We start from the raw sequence: 23,820 nt of genomic DNA on the forward strand, positions 1-23,820 counted from the left end.
AATAATGTGAGACATTTTATTTGAAATCAAACACAATCATCTTTCATAAATAAAGAATTTGAATATAATGTAATGTGGTCACAGAGGAACACTACACAGGGGTCACTTTTTAGCCCTAAAATTGACCACCTGACCTAGCGTGTCCAATCAATGGCTGTTTGATAGTCAGCTCATGGTGCCTTCATTACATGGTAATATTAATACATTTAATTTGTATAGCACAAAACAATGTTTAGAAGTGCTTCACAGACCCGTATAAAAACAATCTGACAAGCAGCAAGCCACAAAGTTACAATTACCGTAAGGCAGGGGTGGGCGACTTTGACAATGGAGAGGGCCACTATATTCCCAATCTCATTCCAGAGGGCCACGTTGCATATCACTGTCATAGCAAAAAATAGCCGATCTACAAGCTCAAAACGCGTCGCACTGCGATGTGTTTTGAGCTTGTAGATCGGCAATTTTTGCTATTTTAATAGAAATACTGAATGTTTTGCTATTTTTTTTGCCATTTTATATAATTTCAAATGCATTTAGTTATAGTTAACTTTATGAACTAAATACAAATATATTGGATATAAAAAGACAATGACATTTTATTACTAGTCATTAAAGCTACATATAGACTGAAGTAATTCAATTGTAATCAATAATGTGTCATTAACCTGCGGGCCGCATTAAGTGATGGTGGGGGGCCGCATGTGGCCCCCGGGCCGCCAGTTTCCCATGTATGCCGTAAGGTGTAAATAAAAAGGGTCAGTAAGAACTAGTAAAAGAAAAATTGGAACAGTGCATTTCATATAAAATGTATGAAAATGATTAACATGTATTATAAGAAGTGAGCATAAATATTGAATGGTAAACAAAACTAAAAATGGGGAAAATAAACACAAGGTACTGTTAACTTTTTGTAGAGTCATGGTGTGTATCAAAAAGCAATTTAAGCGAGAACATGTTGGATTCTGTAAAACTCAGACTCAGCCAGAACGACACGGTCGACTTCTTCCACCATCAAACGGGGACTACAAGGTCCTGCGTCGACGTCGTACACGACCGCGTCTCTGGACCCTCCGAGTCGACGGACGCGACGTCGTGGCTGCCGTGGCGGGATCTGTGTGTTCTGTGTGAAGTCCACGGAAGAAAGCCGCCGAGATCCTCTCTGAAACGCACACTGAGGAACATGTAGAGCAGAGGGTCCAGACAGGCGGGCAGGCACACGGTCAGCAACGCTGTGAACCTGACAAACTCTGGGCTGGAGACGACTAGGAAAGGATGCTGATGATGATGAAGCGTGAAGGCGAGGAGAGTTGCGGAGAAGCAAAGCAGGCAATTGGAAAGGAGGACGGCGGTCACCGTTTTGGTCATGCTGGTGGCACGATCCTGGTGGACTCTATTGGGCTTTAAGGTCATCTTTTCACCCCCGGGCTGCTGCTGGTTCACACAACAGTGCGTGACCGTCATCAACAGGTAACAGAGGAAGTTGAGTGATAACAGCGTCGAGTCGTAACCCCAACAGATGGAGTGGTTATGATGAGAGACGGACATGCAGATGGAAGTGAGACTGTGTTCATCAGCTCTGAACAGGAAGGGACTAGCGGCGGCGCACAGCGCCAGGGTACAACAGACCGCCGCTACAACCTGAACGCCCCTTCTTTGCCCCAGCAGGAGATTCCTGCCGGGCGCCGCCTTGGGCTCATCGCTGCATCGCATCTGCTCGAAGACGACGGCCGTCATGAGGAGGACCCCGGCTTCGGAGGAGAGCGCGAACAGGACGCTTGTGGTCCACGGACGCGCTTCCACCTCCCACCACGGACAACCGCCGCCACGGTCCGCCACGGTCAGAACGTCTACCACGGCCAGAGTGCCACTCGAGAGACCCGTGATTAAGTGGACCCAGTGTAGGACACCCAGAAGATGCTGGACGGGGGGGGGTCTCGATGCAGAGCAGAAGATCGAGAACAGCACCAGGAAATTGAAAGTGACGGAGAGGACGATGATGAGCCAGATGACAAACTGATACCAGTAGGTAGCAAGCGAGCTCTGGCACGGATGGAATGGACCTAGAGATGGAGACAAAAATGTGATGAGATTTTGTTTTTGTTGCTGTCCCTTATTTCAATAGTGGAGGTGGAAAAACATATACTCACCAGGGACAGGAGAACAGCGAACAGCAGCATGTTCTGTAGCATCTACACTTGGTTCCATTGCCAAGTCGTCTGGACTGCCATATTCTGAGAAAATAGTGCAATATAGATTAATCTTTATGGCCAGCTTTCCGGGTTTGTGTAAATGCAAACATTGGCAAATGTGAGACGTGACGGGACGAAAAGCTGTATATAGGAGGGGCTTTTCACTATAGTGCCCCTCAAAAAGGTTTTGACTCACCCTGGAAGGTTACGTCGTCATAGCTCTCTTGTTGATTCAGACTTGGCTTGCTGTTGTCGTCAACACTTCCAAGGTTCCAGGGCGAGAAGGGGCTCCTTGACTTGGCCCAGCAGGGTGCAAACACACAGCACTGGTAGGCAAAGGGCAGCTCCGCTACCCTGCATATGGTACACCACATGAGTCATTCATCACTCCACAGACAGTATGCTACACAGCAAAGTATTAAAGGACCACTTTTCAACCTATCTTCATATAATAGGTCCTCACTAATAATCATGATAAAATGGCACAATTTTTTTCTACTCAGTTTGTGTCTCATAGGAGGGCTGTGGGCAGTTTAGAAACCGTCCTCCAGTGACATCATCATTAGGCAGATATTTTTTTAAACAAGATTTTTTTTTACAAAAATGTTTAGATTTTCATTATCGTGAGAACGATGGCTTCTATTTTCGCATTGCAACTTTTAAGGACTAGAAAGCCTGCAGTTTCTATTAGCTTTTATTCCCCATCGATGATGTCACTGGAGGACGGTTTCTGAACTGCCCACAGCCCTCCTCTGAGACACAGACCAAGTAGAAAAAATGTGCGCCTATTATAGGACCTATTATATGAAGATAGGTTGGAAAAGTGGTGAAGTAGTCCTTTAACATTAGAGTAGAACGTTTAAAACGGCAATGTTATGGGGTGTGTAACTGATATCTCCTATATTTGTAGGGAACCGTCAGAGGAGTCTATAAGGGCTCGTATTCAGGGAGGATTCAGCCTAAGGATCTGTATTTCTTATTTGGAGTTGGGAGGGAACGGAGCTGGTCACTAGAAAACAAGTGTTTAAGTAGCCGATCTACAACCTCACAACGCGGCGTGAAGCGTTGTGAGCTTGTAGATCTGCTATAGAGGGTATGCGTGTGACATCTTCAAACCCGGAAGTTAAGCGGGAACGCCTACTAAGTGACAAAAAACGACTTTCTGGCCTTGACAGCCAATACACCCAAACAGAAAAGTTGTATTTGATTGCATTAGACGACGTTAAACGACATTAAACTCACTTTTTGTCACTCACTTTGTCATTCGATTTGCCATTCACTTTATGCATGTGCATACCCTCTATTTTCACTAGTTTGGTTAGTGAAAATTATTTATTTTCTTTAGTTTGGTCATTTATTTTTTTGGCTCACGGGCTGAAACGTTTCGGCAACAACTGCCCTACAGTACCTGAGCCTGGGCAGGAGGTGCAGGGGGAGAGGGTCTCTGAGCTGAAGGCTCCTATACCTGAGCCTGGGCAGGAGGTGCAGGGGGAGAGGGTCTCTGAGCTGAAGGCTCCTATACCTGAGCCTGGGCAGGAGGTGCAGGGGGAGAGGGTCTCTGAGCTGAAGGCTCCTATACCTGAGCCTGGGCAGGAGGTGCAGGGGGAGAGGGTCTCTGAGCTGAAGGCTCCTATACCTGAGCCTGGGCAGGAGGTGCAGGGGGAGAGGGTCTCTGAGCTGAAGGCTCCTATACCTGAGCCTGGGCAGGAGGTGCAGGGGGAGAGGGTCTCTGAGCTGAAGGCTCCTATACCTGAGCCTGGGCAGGAGGTGCAGGGGGAGAGGGTCTCTGAGCTGAAGGCTCCTATACCTGAGCCTGGGCAGGAGGTGCAGGGGGAGAGGGTCTCTGAGCTGAAGGCTCCTATACCTGAGCCTGGGCAGGAGGTGCAGGGGGAGAGGGTCTCTGAGCTGAAGGCTCCTATACCTGAGCCTGGGCAGGAGGTGCAGGGGGAGAGGGTCTCTGAGCTGAAGGCTCCTATACCTGAGCCTGGGCAGGAGGTGCAAGGGGAGAGGGTCTCTGAGCTGAAGGCTCCTATACCTGAGCCTGGGCAGGAGGTGCAGGGGGAGAGGGTCTCTGAGCTGAAGGCTCCTATACCTGAGCCTGGGCAGGAGGTGCAGGGGGAGAGGGTCTCTGAGCTGAAGGCTCCTATACCTGAGCCTGGGCAGGAGGTGCAGGGGGAGAGGGTCTCTGAGCTGAAGGCTCCTATACCTGAGCCTGGGCAGGAGGTGCAGGGGGGGAGGGTCTCTGAGCTGAAGGCTCTACAGTACCTGAGCCTGGGCAGGAGGTGCAGGGGGAGAGGGTCTCTGAGCTGAAGGTTCTACAGTACCTGAGCCTGGGCAGGAGGTGCAGGGGGAGAGGGTCTCTGAGCTGAAGGCTCCTATACCTGAGCCTGGGCAGGAGGTGCAGGGGGGGAGGGTCTCTGAGCTGAAGGCTCTACAGTACCTGAGCCTGGGCAGGAGGTGCAGGGGGAGAGGGTCTCTGAGCTGAAGGTTCTACAGTACCTGAGCCTGGGCAGGAGGTGCAGGGGGAGAGGGTCTCTGAGCTGAAGGTTCCCAGACAGCTTCAAGTGGGTGAGTCCATGAAGACCCTCCAGGGAGAAGGAAGACAGCCGGTTGGAGGTGAGGTCACTGAAGGTGAGAGAGGTGAGGTTGGGGGGGGGGGGGGGGGGGGGGGATTCAAATGCATCGTCTTACCAAGTTGTTCACTTTTTAGTTTTTACATGAATCATCCAAATCATTCCATACATAAACAAGACTATAGTTCCTTCAGTGCCCTCTACACTCATTTGAGACTCATTGGTCATTGCAATACTTTCCCACACGCACGCACACACACACACATGCTCGCACACACACACACACACACACACACACGACATCGCACGATTCACACAGCTTAACTAACAGTCTAATTACAATAGTTTGCATAGTGTACTGCACTGTACAGACTCACTGTTCCACTTTTCATATTTACATTTACATAGTACATTTCTATAATAAAAAACAATGTATTCCCCAAATAATCTCTTCCAAAGGGTATTTTCTATATTTACGCGTGCATCTGAGGCACTCGGGTCACTCAACAGTGACCTGAGTGCCTTCTTCATCTCCAAGAAGCTACAGTAGGTCTCCACATGGATCTGAAGCTACAGTAGGTCTCCACATGGATCTCACCAATGACATTACTGGGAAAACACAATAACCATTTTGGGCGGGAACCCCTTTTGGTGTGATGTATCTGGAAATCACAATTAACATTAATATAGCCTAAATAACCATGTTTTAAACTAAAGTGGATCTTTGTCTCTCAGGGCACGAGAGAGTGACATGATGTGTTTAGACAGGAATGTATGGGCAGCTGCAGGGGGGACCCTAAAGATCTGGCTTGCTGATAGTAAACGGCCAGGCCTGCAGGGCACCTACTGTTCTGTGCTTGCTTCCTGGTGACCACTACCTTATTTAGACATGTGTGACAATTTGGTAAAGGGGGGTTGGGATCACCTTTGCATTCTTCCCTTTGTTGTCTCTGTGTTTGAATTGTATAAGGTCTACTGCAAATGTTTGTAACAGTTAGTTCAGTGGCTCACACGCCGTGAGGCGGGTGGGCCAGGCCATGGCTGCGAATGATGTCTTGTACTCTCTCTGCAAATAAACTGGAACTCCGGAACCTTCATCTGCCTGTCTCTGCTGTTGGCTTCGTTCTCCGTCCTGCGTGTTTTTTAGTCTAAGTATTCAAGGTCTGTGTATGGGCCGTTGATTATAGAACAGATTCTTCAAAGTGGTGCCGAGCTCGGTCGTGTTGGTGCATCTTTGCGTCAGGCGAGAGAGCCAGTGGACAATGACGATTCAGTCTAATAGATATTTCGGTCGGCAATTTTTTGGACGGAGGGGAACGGCGACGACGACGGCGCTATGCGCACTGCAGTCGAACCAGCGAGACGATGGCGACGGCCTGCCCGGCGCGGTGGGGGGGGTTTCATTCATCACCACCACGACGGAGGCGGCCTGCACCGAGGAGCGGCGATGGGCAACGGCTTGATGCTCTCGGCGATCGTGACCAGAGGGCGATGGACAGCGGCTGGACGGCGGGGAGAGGGGTGCTACGGAGCACAGCGTGCCCCGGCCCAAGGGCGTTAGTCGGCGGTCTGCGGTCCAAGGGAGGCGATGGCCACTTCATTGGCTCTTCTCGGCGCGTCTCGACTCGACAGGCGCCGGCGGCGAGGCGTCGTGGCTTCGTTCCATTCAGCGGCTCGACAGAGCTGATCTACAAGCTCGCAACGCGGCGATTCGCAAGTTTCTGCCTCGCAGAAGTCTACAGGCTCCTGTGATGACACTGAATCACTTTCTCGTTTTTTAGTCATGTTGTATTATCATGACTGAAAGGGAGGAGGTGATGAAAGTGAATTCGGATCAGAATGAAAGTTTTCGGACAAAGGGCAACTCTCGACAACAGAGCGGCCTATGCCATGCGGTGCATAAGTGTACTGCATCACAAACCTCGTTTGGCCCGTGTGCGCTGACTGATGACGAAGGTGAGACAAAAGGAGAAGAAACGTTACAGAAGATTTTATTATATCAGATGGATATCGTTCCATTTGATTCCAAATGTATGTCTACGTTTGTCTAGTTCAACATATAATGGGCATGTGTGTTGATTTTATGTGTCAGGTATTTAATTAGAGAAGTTGGCTTAATGGGGATGATATGCCTAAGGGAGATTTGGAGCTGAATAGAAATATTTACCGGAGTAAAATTAGTTGATGTTTCTTTGTCAGGCGAAAGACAGCGCTCCTGTCGTACGCATAAGTATTAATCATCCTAATTGTGCATAACGTTCTTATTTTTGTTCGAATAAATTTGTGAATGGGAAAAGTCAACGAAGGTATTTCTGCTATGACATGTGGGGAAAACTCTAAAGTTATATAAATTACTCTAGGATTTTAACGTAAGTGAATAATAGTAGCATGCACGGGATCTGGAAAAACTTAGTTAGGGTTTATGGTCGCCGGTGGTAACAGTGCTGTTATTTGTACGAGCCTTGGGGAATCTAGAGTGTTGAAATAATTATAGATGATTTCTGCATGTCCTAAAAAGATGAGTTAACTAAACAAAAATGAATCATTTTATGAATGACTATGGTAAAATTTATCCTTAACATTAACTGATGCTAAGAGCATCAGATGTAAAGTTTGAAGAACTGTAACACACTTTGTATTCAATAATTGGGTGCTTTGGAGTGAAGCAAAAGGGGTTGGATACAGCGACGGTGTATTGTGTTTAAATGTCAGATATATGTTTACGGGTTATCATTTATGTCAATGATCATGTTTTGAGTTATGTAAAGGTTAAAAGTGTTGATTACAGTACAGAGAAGTTGTTAGTGTGTAAGAGAGATTCTTACTGTGGTTTTCGGGCTGGAATGTATTTTTTACTATTTACTTACTTACTTATTTTTATTCATTGTATTTCCTATGTAATGTTTTAGCCTGAAATTAAATTGAACACAGAAGGGAGTTCTATAAGCACACCGATGATAATACTGTAATGGAATGAGAACACTGGTAACGAGTTATGTGATTTGAATGCCTAGAAGTTTGAATTCCACTGTAATTGTTTGATTTCTTTGTGTCATATTTTTAATGTTCCAGTCAGTGCCAAAGGGAGGACGAGGGTCAATTGTGTTTCCATATTCGTTTTTATGAGGCATGGTTGCCTCAAAGGGAGGTCTGATGTATCTGGAAATCACAATTAACATTAATATAGCCTAAATAACCATGTTTTAAACTAAAGTGGATCTTTGTCTCTCAGGGCACGAGAGAGTGACATGATGTGTTTAGACAGGAATGTATGGGCAGCTGCAGGGGGGACCCTAAAGATCTGGCTTGCTGATAGTAAACGGCCAGGCCTGCAGGGCACCTACTGTTCTGTGCTTGCTTCCTGGTGACCACTACCTTATTTAGACATGTGTGACAATTTGGTAAAGGGGGGTTGGGATCACCTTTGCATTCTTCCCTTTGTTGTCTCTGTGTTTGAATTGTATAAGGTCTACTGCAAATGTTTGTAACAGTTAGTTCAGTGGCTCACACGCCGTGAGGCGGGTGGGCCAGGCCATGGCTGCGAATGATGTCTTGTACTCTCTCTGCAAATAAACTGGAACTCCGGAACCTTCATCTGCCTGTCTCTGCTGTTGGCTTCGTTCTCCGTCCTGCGTGTTTTTTAGTCTAAGTATTCAAGGTCTGTGTATGGGCCGTTGATTATAGAACAGATTCTTCAAAGTGGTGCCGAGCTCGGTCGTGTTGGTGCATCTTTGCGTCAGGCGAGAGAGCCAGTGGACAATGACGATTCAGTCTAATAGATATTTCGGTCGGCAATTTTTTGGACGGAGGGGAACGGCGACGACGACGGCGCTATGCGCACTGCAGTCGAACCAGCGAGACGATGGCGACGGCCTGCCCGGCGCGGTGGGGGGGGTTTCATTCATCACCACCACGACGGAGGCGGCCTGCACCGAGGAGCGGCGATGGGCAACGGCTTGATGCTCTCGGCGATCGTGACCAGAGGGCGATGGACAGCGGCTGGACGGCGGGGAGAGGGGTGCTACGGAGCACAGCGTGCCCCGGCCCAAGGGCGTTAGTCGGCGGTCTGCGGTCCAAGGGAGGCGATGGCCACTTCATTGGCTCTTCTCGGCGCGTCTCGACTCGACAGGCGCCGGCGGCGAGGCGTCGTGGCTTCGTTCCATTCAGCGGCTCGACAGAGCTGATCTACAAGCTCGCAACGCGGCGAATCGCAAGTTTCTGCCTCGCAGAAGTCTACAGGCTCCTGTGATGACACTGAATCACTTTCTCGTTTTTTAGTCATGTTGTATTATCATGACTGAAAGGGAGGAGGTGATGAAAGTGAATTCGGATCAGAATGAAAGTTTTCGGACAAAGGGCAACTCTCGACAACAGAGCGGCCTATGCCATGCGGTGCATAAGTGTACTGCATCACAAACCTCGTTTGGCCCGTGTGCGCTGACTGATGACGAAGGTGAGACAAAAGGAGAAGAAACGTTACAGAAGATTTTATTATATCAGATGGATATCGTTCCATTTGATTCCAAATGTATGTCTACGTTTGTCTAGTTCAACATATAATGGGCATGTGTGTTGATTTTATGTGTCAGGTATTTAATTAGAGAAGTTGGCTTAATGGGGATGATATGCCTAAGGGAGATTTGGAGCTGAATAGAAATATTTACCGGAGTAAAATTAGTTGATGTTTCTTTGTCAGGCGAAAGACAGCGCTCCTGTCGTACGCATAAGTATTAATCATCCTAATTGTGCATAACGTTCTTATTTTTGTTCGAATAAATTTGTGAATGGGAAAAGTCAACGAAGGTATTTCTGCTATGACATGTGGGGAAAACTCTAAAGTTATATAAATTACTCTAGGATTTTAACGTAAGTGAATAATAGTAGCATGCACGGGATCTGGAAAAACTTAGTTAGGGTTTATGGTCGCCGGTGGTAACAGTGCTGTTATTTGTACGAGCCTTGGGGAATCTAGAGTGTTGAAATAATTATAGATGATTTCTGCATGTCCTAAAAAGATGAGTTAACTAAACAAAAATGAATCATTTTATGAATGACTATGGTAAAATTTATCCTTAACATTAACTGATGCTAAGAGCATCAGATGTAAAGTTTGAAGAACTGTAACACACTTTGTATTCAATAATTGGGTGCTTTGGAGTGAAGCAAAAGGGGTTGGATACAGCGACGGTGTATTGTGTTTAAATGTCAGATATATGTTTACGGGTTATCATTTATGTCAATGATCATGTTTTGAGTTATGTAAAGGTTAAAAGTGTTGATTACAGTACAGAGAAGTTGTTAGTGTGTAAGAGAGATTCTTACTGTGGTTTTCGGGCTGGAATGTATTTTTTACTATTTACTTACTTACTTATTTTTATTCATTGTATTTCCTATGTAATGTTTTAGCCTGAAATTAAATTGAACACAGAAGGGAGTTCTATAAGCACACCGATGATAATACTGTAATGGAATGAGAACACTGGTAACGAGTTATGTGATTTGAATGCCTAGAAGTTTGAATTCCACTGTAATTGTTTGATTTCTTTGTGTCATATTTTTAATGTTCCAGTCAGTGCCAAAGGGAGGACGAGGGTCAATTGTGTTTCCATATTCGTTTTTATGAGGCATGGTTGCCTCAAAGGGAGGTCTGATGTATCTGGAAATCACAATTAACATTAATATAGCCTAAATAACCATGTTTTAAACTAAAGTGGATCTTTGTCTCTCAGGGCACGAGAGAGTGACATGATGTGTTTAGACAGGAATGTATGGGCAGCTGCAGGGGGGACCCTAAAGATCTGGCTTGCTGATAGTAAACGGCCAGGCCTGCAGGGCACCTACTGTTCTGTGCTTGCTTCCTGGTGACCACTACCTTATTTAGACATGTGTGACAATTTGGTAAAGGGGGGTTGGGATCACCTTTGCATTCTTCCCTTTGTTGTCTCTGTGTTTGAATTGTATAAGGTCTACTGCAAATGTTTGTAACAGTTAGTTCAGTGGCTCACACGCCGTGAGGCGGGTGGGCCAGGCCATGGCTGCGAATGATGTCTTGTACTCTCTCTGCAAATAAACTGGAACTCCGGAACCTTCATCTGCCTGTCTCTGCTGTTGGCTTCGTTCTCCGTCCTGCGTGTTTTTTAGTCTAAGTATTCAAGGTCTGTGTATGGGCCGTTGATTATAGAACAGATTCTTCAGGTGTTTTAAGCATTATGTTGTACTTTAGCTATTGAAAAATAGCAGATCTACAAGCTCATAGCGCGGCACCGAGTGCCGTGCTATGAACTTGTAGGTCTGCTATTTTTTTTTTAACGGGAAAATGTGCCTCAAATCTTTGAATAATATATATTCTTTCAGAGTTTCAGTTTTTAACTCAAATTGGACTGGGGCGTCCCTGGAACAACATTTTCAGATGGGGGTCGGCGGCCAATTACAAAAAAATGTTGGGGTCCTTGACATGAAATATTGAGCACCACTGAGATAGAAACATGAGGTTTTTCAGGGAAAAAAAACATTTTAAAAAGACATTTTTTTAATTTCGACGTCAGGCCTAAATTGGTTAAAACAAAGTCTCCTCTGAGGTTTCATCTGGGCGACTAAAAGCTTCTGCTATTGACTGTGACTATTTTACAATACTAAAACAGATGACTCACAGTCTTTGGATCTTTCCACATCCAGTGAGGTTGGGTAAACACCGTATCCAGTTGTAAGACAGGTCCCTTTTAGATGAGACACACACACACACAGGTTACATGGACATTTTCCCAAAGGAAATAAATGTCCAATTCAGCATCTAAACATGCCTTCCCAAAGAATGGAATAATCTGGACATAAGGGTTGGGTTATTGTATTGTGTTATAGGGGCCTGGCAGTGGGCGTGGTTTTCCCCATAGAGATTTTAGTACACATTTTTTTTTATGTCTGTTATTATCCTGGTGATAATCTTTGTTTAGAGGTTTTCATTTTCATTTATTCACAGATCAAAGGTTTTATGGTCATGATTCACCAGGATCCTGGAAGGCTTGATTAAATATTTTTGTAAATCTCTATGGGAAAAAAATGAATGGCCGATTTTTCAGTGGAACCAGAAACCCACGGCCACTGCTATGCCCTATTGTGTCTATTTGGTTATTGATGGGATATGATGTTTGCATGCATTATTGAAAATTAAGTTGTTGAAGTTAGATAAGAGAGTGTAGAGACAGGCCTATCAACTGAGACAGAATATGGGGCACAGTCGGTAGTGCTGTCGCCTCACAGCCAGAAGGTCCTGAGTTCGATTCCCGCTGTGGGCGCTGGGGGCGTGTTCTCTCCTCCGCGTCATCAGTGCCCATACCCGAGGCGGGGTTGGCGAAGGGGCCTTTCTGTGTGGAGTTTGCATGTTCTCCCCGTGTCCCCTAGGGTAGGTAGTACCCTCACAAAAAACATGCAGTAATCCTGGTCTCTAAACTGCCTCCCCCTGGCCAGCCGGGGCGCCTGATGGAGAGGAAAGGAACTGGTCGGAATAACGTGTTCCTTCCATGCGCTACGTCCGGCCGGGGAAACTCTCCCCTGTCAGGTGAAAAGAAGCAGCTTGGACTCCTCATGCATAGAAGGAAGCATGAGGTCAGTCCGCTGCCCCCCCCCCCCCCCCAGGTTGGCAGAGGAAGTGTAGCGCCCAGGATTACATTAGATAATTGACACTGGGTGAAAGAAATGGGTTGCAAAATCGTGGGATAAAAATCATATGAAAAAAAACACAAACGGAGACAAAATATGAAATGCATGACTAATGCCTCCGATGCTTTGTTTAGATACATTTTGTCTTCTGATCTTCTGTGGCTGGTGGGGGTGTTTATTGTTGTCTCCACCAGGCCGAAGGCATGGGGAGAGAGTATGTTTAGTTGTCTCCACCAGGCCGAAGGCATGGGGAGAGAGTATGTTTAGTTGTCTCCACCAGGCCGAAGGCATGGGGAGAGAGTATGTTTAGTTGTCTCCACCAGGCCGAAGGCATGGGGAGAGAGTATGTTTAGTTGTCTCCACCAGGCCGAAGGCATGGGGAGAGAGTATGTTTGTCTCCACCAGGCCGAAGGCATGGGGAGAGAGTATGTTTGTCTCCACCAGGCCGAAGGCATGGGGAGAGAGTATGTTTGTCTCCACCAGGCCGAAGGCATGGGGAGAGAGTATGTTTAGTTGTCTCCACTTGGCCGAAGGCATGGGGAGAGAGTATGTTTAGTTGTCTCCACTTGGCCGAAGGCATGGGGAGAGAGTATGTTCAGTTGTCTCCACCAGGCCGAAGGCATGGGGAGAGAGTATGTTTAGTTGTCTCCACCAGGCCGAAGGCATGGGGAGAGAGTATGTTTAGTTGTCTCCACCAGGCCGAAGGCATGGGGAGAGAGTATGTTTGTCTCCACCAGGCCGAAGGCATGGGGAGAGAGTATGTTTAGTTGTCTCCACCAGGCCGAAGGCATGGGGAGAGAGTATGTTTAGTTGTCTCCACCAGGCCGAAGGCATGGGGAGAGAGTATGTTTGTCTCCACCAGGCCGAAGGCATGGGGAGAGAGTATGTTTAGTTGTCTCCACCAGGCCGAAGGCATGGGGAGAGAGTATGTTTTGCACTCCGTCCGTGTGTGTGTGTGAGTCTGTGTGTCCTTGTGTCTGTCCGTCCGTCTGCAGCTAATCTCCGGCACCGTTAACCCGGTCCATGCCAACTTTTGCACACACACTCCCTGGATGCCAGCGATGAACCTCCACGAATCTTCCAGATCGGCCTGTTATAGCGCCACCAGGAGGCCGACTTTTGAAAAACAATTTTTTTTATATTACTCCTCCAGATTCTGTCCAAAAATCCCGCAAATCGTTACACACTATCTCTAAAGTCATGTGTTCAAGACATATCTGTCCGATATTCCATACTAATTGGCTAATATTGGCTTTCAAAGTTTGCAGGATTGGCCCCGTTTTGAACAAAAAGCCTCAAATCATGAATGCAGCTTGCAATTTACGTGAAATCTTTCACGGACTTTCCTACTAGGCTGAGGAATATATCCCACCCTTTTCACTTTGGCCTGTTATAGCGCCACCAACCAAGTGGATTTTTGCCAAACACATTTTTGGAACAAAATGCCTCAAATCATCCAATTGCCAAGGCGTAAGAAGAAATGGCACCCTTTTCACATTGTTTTACTTTTTTTTTTATCCTATGATTTTGTAACCAATTTTTCAGCCAGTGTCAATTGCCTAAGCTGTAATCCTGGGCGCTACTCTCCCTCTGCCAACCTGGGGAGAGCCCTGAACTGAGCTCGTGCTTCCTTCAATGCATGAGGAGGAGTGAGCAGGCCTCTTCTTATCACCTGGCAGGGGGAGAGTTCCCCCAGGTAGGACGTAGCGCGTGGAAGGAACACGTTATTCCAACCATCCTTATTTCCCCTCCATCAGGTGCCCCGGCTGGCCAGGGGGAGGCAGTATAGAGACCAGGATTACAGCATGTTTTTTGTGAGGGTACCTACCCTAGGGGACACGGGGAGAACATGTGAGGGTACCTACCCTAGGGGACACGGGGAGAACATGTGAGGGTACCTACCCTAGGGGACACGGGGAGAACATGTGAGGGTACCTATACCTTAGGGGACACGGGGAGAACATGTGAGGTTACCTACCCTAGGGGACACGGGGAGAACATGTGAGGGTACCTACCCTAGGGGACACGGGGAGAACATGTGAGGGTACCTACCCTAGGGGACACGGGGAGAACATGTGAGGGTACCTACCCTAGGGGACACGGGGATAACATGCGAGGGTACCTACCTTAGGGGACACGGGGAGAACATGTGAGGGTACCTACCCTAGGGGACACGGGGAGAACATGTGAGGGTACCTACACTAGGGGACACGGGGAGAACATGTGAGGGTACCTACCCTAGGGGACACGGGGAGAACATGTGAGGGTACCTACCTTAGGGGACACGGGGAGAACATGTGAGGGTACCCACCCTAAGGGACACGGGGAGAACATGTGAGGGTACCTACCCTAGGGGACACGGGGAGAACATGTGAGGGTACCTACCCTAGGGGACACAGGGAGAACATGTGAGGGTACCTACCCTAGGGGACACGGGGAGAACATGTGAGGGTACCTACCCTAGGGGACACGGGGAGAACATGTGAGGGTACCTACCCTAGGGGACACGGGGGGAGAACATGCAAACTCCACACAGAAAGACACTTTCGCCAACCCCACTTATAGGGTATGTGTGGCGGCGCTGATGATGTGGACAAGAGAACACACCAAAGCGTCCCCGACGGGAATCCAACCCGGGACCTTCTAGCTGTGAGGCGACAGTGCTACAGACTGTGCCACCGCGCCCCCCATGGGGCTGTTTATTAACCATGACATTGAGGATTGTTGTTGTTAATCATCAAATACGGAATTATATAGAGCGTCGCAGTCCTGCCCCCTTTCATGACGACGCCAGGCCCAGGAAATAATTCCCAATGCATTTTTCCCATAGACATTTCAAAAAGTATTTTTTTAAATACCTTTTAAGCGTCGTACGAAGCCAACTCGAGTCGTGACAAATCATGACAACAAACACAATATTTTGGACCAAACAAATAATTACAAAGAAGAAAAACAAATACTTTCTGAAAAGTCTATGAGGAGTCTCTCGAGGGGGCAGGACTGCGACGCTCTATTGCGGCTGTGGCTCAGGAGCTAGAGCTGGTCGTCCAATGATCCCTGGGTCGGCGGTTCGAATCCCGGCTCCTCCTGGCCACATGTCGAAGTGTCCTTGGGCACTGACACTGAACCCTACATTGCCTCCAATGAGTTGGTCAGTGTGAGCTCGCCACCATTGGTGTGTGAATGTGGGAAGTGAGGACGCTGGCGTCGACTGTTCACCGCTTCACCTCCCAACATATGAATGAATGAACCATTGTAAAGTGCTTTGAGCACTTGGGAAAAACGCTATAAAAATGCAATTCATTATTGTATGATGAAAGAAGGGGAAAATAGAAAATGAAGTTGCTCGTATCCTAATAATGACGCGAAGCCTGCGGAGCTAGTTCAGGCAGGCAACTCGTGAGCGAGCCTACCTGATCAGGTGACTGGTCTCATGCACTCTTTACCTGATCAGAGCTGCTATTTAAACCTATCTGCCTACCTGCTCTTTCCTGGCTTCTCTCCCGCTGTGCGGTCGTACGCTGCTGCTGCTGCTGTCTCCCTGCCTCGCTCCCTGCTAACCTAGCTGCTCATGAAGTTTTTGCAAATCCCAGCACCGCCTCCCCAGCATCCACCTGTATACAGGCTCTGTTTCTAGATCCCCCTGCATGGGGATCTTATTCATTCCCTGTTGTACTTGGCTTATAATTTATTTGTTTTTATCCCACGATTTTGTAAACCATTTTTCACCTGTGTCAATTATCTAATGTGATCCTGGGCTCTACACACCCTCCGCCAACCTAGTTCCCGTATATGGGGGACATGGGGAGAGCAACGGACTTGAACTCATGCTTCCTTCATGCCCGAGTGTCCAAGTTGCTCCCCCCTGTCCACCTGACAGGGGGGAGTTTCCCTGGTTGGACGTAGCGCGTGGAAGGAACACGTTTTCCAACCAGTTCCTTTCCCCTTCATCAGGCGCCCCGGCTGGCCAGGTGGGAGGCAGTTTAGAGACCAGGATTACTGCATGTTTTTTGTGAGGGTACCTACCCTAGGGCAGGGGTTCTCAACGTTTTTGGCCGGGGACCCCCGGAAATGCTTTGGCAATGTCTCGGGACCCCCGCCCCGCCCCCTCCCGACCCCCAATATAAATTGACTGCTACAATAACCTTAAACCATTTTGGGCGGGAACCCCTTTTGGTGTTTTAAGCATTGTTATAATTTAGCTATTTAAAAATAGCAGATCTACAAGCGGCACGCTACGAGCTTGTAGGTCTGCTATTTTTGAAAAATCGTGAAAAATCGGTTGAGAACCCCTGCCCTAGGGGACACGGGGAGAACATGCAAACTCCACACAGAAAGGCCCTTTCGCCAACCCCGCCTCGCCTTATAATTTAACTCAAATGTTAATGTTACAGTGAATGAATAGGGACAGAGCCCTGACGCCAATTTATGCTTCATATATCTATGCTCAATTATGCTCAATAAATATATATTCTAAATTCACTCTAAGAGTTGTCTGACTGAAATGTATCAATGTGTATGTCAATGCATTTGTAATGCTCTAAAGGTTGTGGCATGAAGGAACACTTACAGCTGCTGTAGGCTGGGCAGGAGTTGACAGATGGAACTGGGTACTGAGGAGATGTGGGTGCCTGTGACGCTTCTGAACCAAGAGATTGGAATATTGCATCAGTGAGATCAACAAGTGATAGCAGGTGATTACAAGCTTGTGGATCTGCTATTTTTGAAAAGTCGTGAAAATGTGGTGCAAATCTTTTAAATATATTATTTCAGAGGGAACGTTTTTAACTCAAATCTTTGCTTCTGGGGGGGGTCCCTAGAACACCATATTTTCAGATGGGGGTCGGCGGCCAATCACATATTTTGGGGGTCCTTGACATGAAAATGTTTGAGAACGACTGATATAGAAACATGAGGTTTTTCAGAAAACTGTCATGATTTAGAAGACCTACAAAGACCTACAAAGACCTATTCAAAGATGTGTGCCGCATTTTCACGATTATTCAAAAATAGCAGACCTACAAGCTCCGCGCTATGAGCTTGTAGATCTGCTATTTTTTCAATAGCTAAAGCATAACATAATCCTTAAAACACCAAAAGGGATAATTCCCGCCCAAAATGGGTTTTAATCACACGATGATCTTTCAAATGACCCGACGACCACCCTCTCTGCCTCTCTCCCCCAAAACATCACAAAGAAACCCCTCCAGTGAAATACAATCCAAACAGGCAGCAGCTCTGCAGAGCAGGGAGGGTGGCCAGGCAGCAGGATGGGAAACATTGGATTAGGGCTTTCTCCACAACTTCAACACTCTCCACACACGTCAACAACACATACATGTTGGCAAATGAATCAGAGGGGGGGGCTGCTTGTGGGGCTGCTGGTGCGGGACACCATAATAGCCCATTTAGGCCTGAGCTCGATTCTACAAAATGTCTTCTAAAATCTAAATCATGAGTTTTCTGGGGAAAAAAACATGTTTCTATGTCAGTGGTGCTCAAACTATTTCATTTCAAGGACCCCCCAAAAAATGTATTTGGCCTCCGACCCCCATCTCAAAATATGTTGTTCCAGCTGGGACCCCCCCAGAAGCAAATATTTGAAAGAATATATTCAAAGATTTGCGCCACATTTTCACGATTTTTCAAAAAATAGCAGACCTACAAGCTCGTAGCGCGGCACTCGGTGCCACGCTATGAGCTTGTAGATCTGCTATTTTTCAATAGTTAAAACACCAAAAGGGGTTCCCGTCCAGAATAGGATAATAATAAGGGATCCTGGGGTGGCTTGTTGTAGTGTAGGGGACTTACAGGGTCTCCAGTCTGTTCGCTCCAGTGAGGTCTGGGAAGACTGTGATGTCTTTGGCTCCACTGAGAGATCTAAACACACAGATGAGATCGCAGGAGAGGGAGAGAGAGAAAGAAGAAAAAAGACACATGTCCGAGGGGTTTTAGAGCATGTGTTTGGTCTGGTGTTTACTAGCACGTGAAGTTAGAAATAAATATGTGATTGAAAAATACCAATGGTAGCACGACATGTTTTTCCAGACAAACAAAGCCATAGGGCTTACTATACTACGCCCCGTAGCAAGGAAGTTAGGATCCCAACCGACAAACAAATGGTCTGTAAGATGTGTGACACACGACAACAATCCGTACGGCATGTGAAGATATACTCACTCAGTAAGCGTGGTGTGGGGCTGATGGTGACTTACAGGGTTCTCTCACTCAGTAAGCGTGGTGTGGGACTGATGGTGACTTACAGGGTTCTGGTGTGGGACTGATGGTGACTTACAGGGTTCTGGTGTGGGACTGATGGTGACTTACAGGGTTCTGGTGTCGGACTGATGGTGACTTACAGGGTTCTGGTGTGGGACTGATGGTGACTTACAGGGTTCTGGTGTGGGACTGATGGGGACTTACAGGGTTCTGAGCTCCGGGAGACGCTGGAAGGCTGACTGGTCTAGAACCTGGACAGGATTGTTCTGGAGGTTTCTTTTGGGGGGAAGAATAACACGGCTTAATTAGCACCACTGTTAATGAAGTTGATGGTGAATAAATGCCTTTTATTTGCAATGAACCATTTAGTAATAATGAGATGTAAGGGAGAACAGACAAAGAAAATAAATGATCATGTATGATGGAGAATTGCAAACGTAAACAAGTTATTAATGTATTACATGTCTTGACTCTTTACATTTATGAAGAGTAATCTATATACTTCTGAATCGTGCTCATTATGTAGAACGATTACGTTCTATGGGATGCTACGGTAACCTACATGGTTTCTATGGAAAGGGTTTGGGAATGCTACGGTAACCTACCGTGCATGGTCTCTATGGAAGGTAACCTATGCTACGGTAACCTACATGGTCTCTATGGAAGGTAACCTATGCTACGGTAACCTACATGGTCTCTATGGAAGGTAACCTATGCTACGGTAACCTACATGGTCTCTATGGAAGGTAACCTATGCTACGGTAACCTACATGGTCTCTATGGAAGGTAACCTATGCTACGGTAACCTACATGGTCTCTATGGAAGGTAACCTATGCTACGGTAACCTACATGGTCTCTATGGAAGGTAACCTATGCTACGGTAACCTACATGGTCTCTATGGAAGGTAACCTATGCTACGGTAACCTACATGGTCTCTATGGAAGGTAACCTATGCTACGGTAACCTACATGGTCTCTATGGAAGGTAACCTATGCTACGGTAACCTACATGGTCTCTATGGAAGGTAACCTATGCTACGGTAACCTACATGGTCTCTATGGAAGGTAACCTATGCTACGGTAACCTACATGGTCTCTATGGAAGGTAACCTATGCTACGGTAACCTACATGGTCTCTATGGAAGGTAACCTATGCTACGGTAACCTACATGGTCTCTATGGAAGGTAACCTATGCTACGGTAACCTACATGGTCTCTATGGAAGGTAACCTATGCTACGGTAACCTACATGGTCTTTATGGAAGGTAACCTATGCTACGGTAACCTACATGGTCTCTATGGAAGGTAACCTATGCTACGGTAACCTACATGGTCTCTATGGAAGGTAACCTATGCTACGGTAACCTACATGGTCTCTATGGAAGGTAACCTATGCTACGGTAACCTACATGGTCTCTATGGAAGGTAACCTATGCTACGGTAACCTACATGGTCTCTATGGAAGGTAACCTATGCTACGGTAACCTACATGGTCTTTATGGAAGGTAACCTATGCTACGGTAACCTACATGGTCTCTATGGAAGGTAACCTATGCTACGGTAACCTACATGGTCTCTATGGAAGGTAACCTATGCTACGGTAACCTACATGGTCTCTATGGAAGGTAACCTATGCTACGGTAACCTACATGGTCTCTATGGAAGGTAACCTATGCTACAGTAACCTACATGGTCTCTATGGAAGGGTTTCCAATGAAGGCATGTCCTGGGATGGATGTGATGTGGTTGCTCTGAAGAATTCTGAGGAAGATGAGCATGCGAGATCACATCAGGCAAAAGCATACGCAGTTTTGGCTGCAGAAGTTGCATTGATGCATTTGTGTACAGTGTAGTAGTATATTCTGTTCAATTGATTCAGAAAAATGCACACAAAGTGCACAAAGAAGACCCGCACACCGTCTGCACTTGCAATACGAACTTTATTGGCAACTTTTCGGTCAAAGACCTTCTTCAGGCATCAGGTCTTTGACCGAAACGTTGCCAATAAAGTTCTGTTTCTGAGTTTCTGAATACATTGAGCCCTGTCTACACACCCGCCCTGTTTTCTGTTCAATTGATTCAAAATTAAAGATGAAACTCCTTTTCGTTTGTTACGCATCCCCGTCTGAGGGGAACATTCGGCAAACAATTGCAGAGCACAACAACGCGTCGTGCGTGACACATTATATTATACATGTATGTATGGGCTGTGTTCGGACACCAAACAGATTTGGTGTACAAGGGAAAAATGAGGGGGAAGTATACAGAACCGACCCTGGTCAAACTGAGGGGGAAGTATACAGAATCGACCCTGGTCAAACTGAGGGGGAAGTATACAGAACCGACCCTGGTCAAACTGAGGGGGAAGTATACAGAACCGACCCTGGTCAAATGAGGGCGAAGTATACAGAACCGACCCCATGGTCAACTTAGTATTCATTTACCAAGTATAGAGGGTTTAACCCATTCTGGGCGGGAACGCCTTTTGGTGTTTTAAACATTATGTTATGATTTAGCTATTGAAAAATAGCAGATCTACAAGCTCATAGCGCGCCACTGAGTGGCGCGCTACGAGCTTGTACGTCTGCTATTTTAGACAGACAGACAGACAGACAGACAGACAGACAGACAAGACAGATTGTTAGACAGACAGACAGACAGTGGCCCCCAAAATAGCAAATCTACAAGCTCGTAGCGCGGCACTCGGTGCTGCGCTACGAGCTTGTAGGTCTGCTATTTTAGACAGACAGACAGACAGACAGACAGACAGACAGACAGACAGTGGCCCCCAAAAATAGCAGACCTACAAGCTCGTAGCGCGGCACTCGGTGCCGTGCTACGAGCTTGTAGGTCTGCTATTTTAGACGGACAGACAGACAGACAGACAAGACAGATTGTTAGACAGACAGACAGACAGACAGTGGCCCCCAAAATAGCAGACCTACAAGCTCGTAGCGCGGCACTCGGTGCCGTGCTACGAGCTTGTAGGTCTGCTATTTTAGACGGACAGACAGACAGACAGACAGACAGACAGACAGACAAGACAGATTGTTAGACAGACAGACAGACAGACAGACAGACAGACAGACAGTGGCCCCCAAAATAGCAGACTACGAGCTTGTAGGTCTGCTATTTTAGACAGACAGACAGACCAGACAGACACACAGACAGTGGCCGGGCCCCCAAAAATAGCAGACCTACAAGCTCGTAGCGCGGCACTCGGTGCCGTGCTACGAGCTTGTAGGTCTGCTATTTTAGACGGACAGACAGACAGACAGACAGACAGACAAGACAGATTGTTAGACAGACAGACAGACATACAGTGGCCCCCAAAAATAGCAGACCTAGGGGGAACATATTTTCAGATGGGGGTCGGAGGCCAATTACATATCATTTTTGGGGTCCTTGGCATGAAATATTGAGCACCACTAATACAGAAATCATAGGTATTTCAGAAAACTGTCAGAATTTAGAAGACATTTTTTTTATTTTGACGTCAGGCCTAAATGGGTTAAACTAAGAGTACATAAATGTGAAGAGATTATATCAATGAACCCTGAGGATGTACAGTAGGCTGTATACTTGTCCTTAATGTAGATGCAGTAATGCTCCTATCTGGTCACCAGAGGCCAGTCTATGGACGGATACTATCATGTTCTCCCTAGTACTATTCAGCATTGGTGTTATGTTAAGGGCCATTCACACTGTGTACTTTAACTACAACTATAATATCTATTACAAGAGACTGTTTTCACGTTTAAAATGTAATTTATAAAAGCTGACTGAATACAATTGTTTAGAATGTATACCAGTGCTTCTCAATTCAGGGTCCGTGGACCACCAGGGGCCCTTGTGGGATTTCCAGGGGGTCCCCAGTAAACATTTAAAACACCAAAAGGGGACCTTGCAACAGGTGTGTGTAGTTGCTAACGAGCTTGTAGGTCTGCTACAAGTGGCACGCTACAGCTTGTAGGTCTGCTACAAGTGGCACGCTACAGCTTGTAGGTCTGCTACAAGTGGCACGCTACGAGCTTGTAGGTCTGCTATTTTTCAAAAATAGCAGACCTACAAGTGGCACGTTAGAGCTTGTAGGAGGAGACGGTGACATCATGCAGTGTTGTGTTTTTGGCAGCAAACTCATTTCAGTCCCTTGAATAGTTTTAATTTAGTTTCCATGTATTTTTCGTCAGTCACTTGTCTACGTCTATGTCTATAATAGAAGAGTGAGAGAATATTTCAGTGTGTCCATTCATACTCACAATGCAACCGTTTTGATGTCTTGTATCACGTGGTATTAGTCAGAAATAGGAATATTATTTGGATTATTTACTGTATGTTCAATTTGTGTACATTGTGTGGAGCATCAGACAGCTGTCAGAGTGGTGGTCAAATATGACATTTATTTTCTATATGCAAAGGTGAGTTGTCATGTAGAACCGACAGCATGATAACATTTCGTTTTTTTCAACATTATTGGCTAAATGTACAGGCTGTTCACATGCAATGAAGACAGGAAAAACAAAGTGCTCGTTCTGGTACTACACCTGGTTTACACTGGCGTGCTGCACAGCTGCTACTGATTACAGAAATCTTCCGTTTTTATTCCCATTCTAGATAACATCCAGAGAGTGTATTACTCGGTTTCAACTTAATCATCACGCTAAGAAATGTATCTGAAAACATTATAGGGTAGAAATAAGCCACCTACGAGTAAACTGGTAAAGCTGGCCGAATATCTGATTTGTAAACAAACATCCACACGCTGTCCTGCGTAGCATAGCTACCGTCCCATCCCCTGAAGGGATGCGACACTCTGATTGGTTCAGAAACTTCATAGCAACCGTCTGAAACTTCAAAATAAAATGTCCACCATTTCCATTTCACTACGCCTTTAAAACACTTTTCCCTTTCCATAACAAACACATAGTAACATACAGAAGTACATTATGACAATATTGGTGAAATACACTTGTTACAATTTATGAAGACAAATGTACTAAGAAGAGAACAGACCCACAGGTCTCACAAAAAAACAAGACGATAAATATACCCTCAATCCTTGACTCAGAGTATTCCACGGTGGCTCAGTGGTTCTGTGAGTTACCTATGGTGTGAGAGGACGCTGGTTCGGGACAAGTCAAGATTCGTGACCTCGGACAGAGGATTGAGGATAAATCAAAAA

At 46.4% G+C, this 23,820-nt stretch overlaps 1 protein-coding gene across 1 annotated transcript; it reads right to left on the reverse strand.

Annotated features, from left to right (window-relative positions):
• On the reverse strand, positions 1-23,427 carry LOC306923725 (leucine-rich repeat-containing G-protein coupled receptor 5-like). Its single transcript, XM_079501997.1, has 10 exons — positions 23,347-23,427; positions 20,328-20,399; positions 18,842-18,913; positions 18,230-18,298; positions 16,989-17,060; positions 11,413-11,478; positions 4,689-4,814; positions 2,386-2,543; positions 2,148-2,231; positions 1-2,060 (listed from the first exon to the last, which is right to left on the reverse strand). The coding sequence occupies exons 1-10, from the start codon at positions 23,391-23,393 to the stop codon at positions 1,012-1,014; spliced, it is 1,815 nt and encodes a 604-aa protein (XP_079358123.1). The 5' UTR covers positions 23,394-23,427; the 3' UTR covers positions 1-1,011.
• Between the last annotated feature and the right edge of the window lie 393 nt (positions 23,428-23,820).

This window comes from Electrona antarctica (assembly GCF_951216825.1).
Source record: "Electrona antarctica genome assembly, chromosome: 5".
NCBI lineage: Eukaryota > Metazoa > Chordata > Actinopteri > Myctophiformes > Myctophidae > Electrona > Electrona antarctica.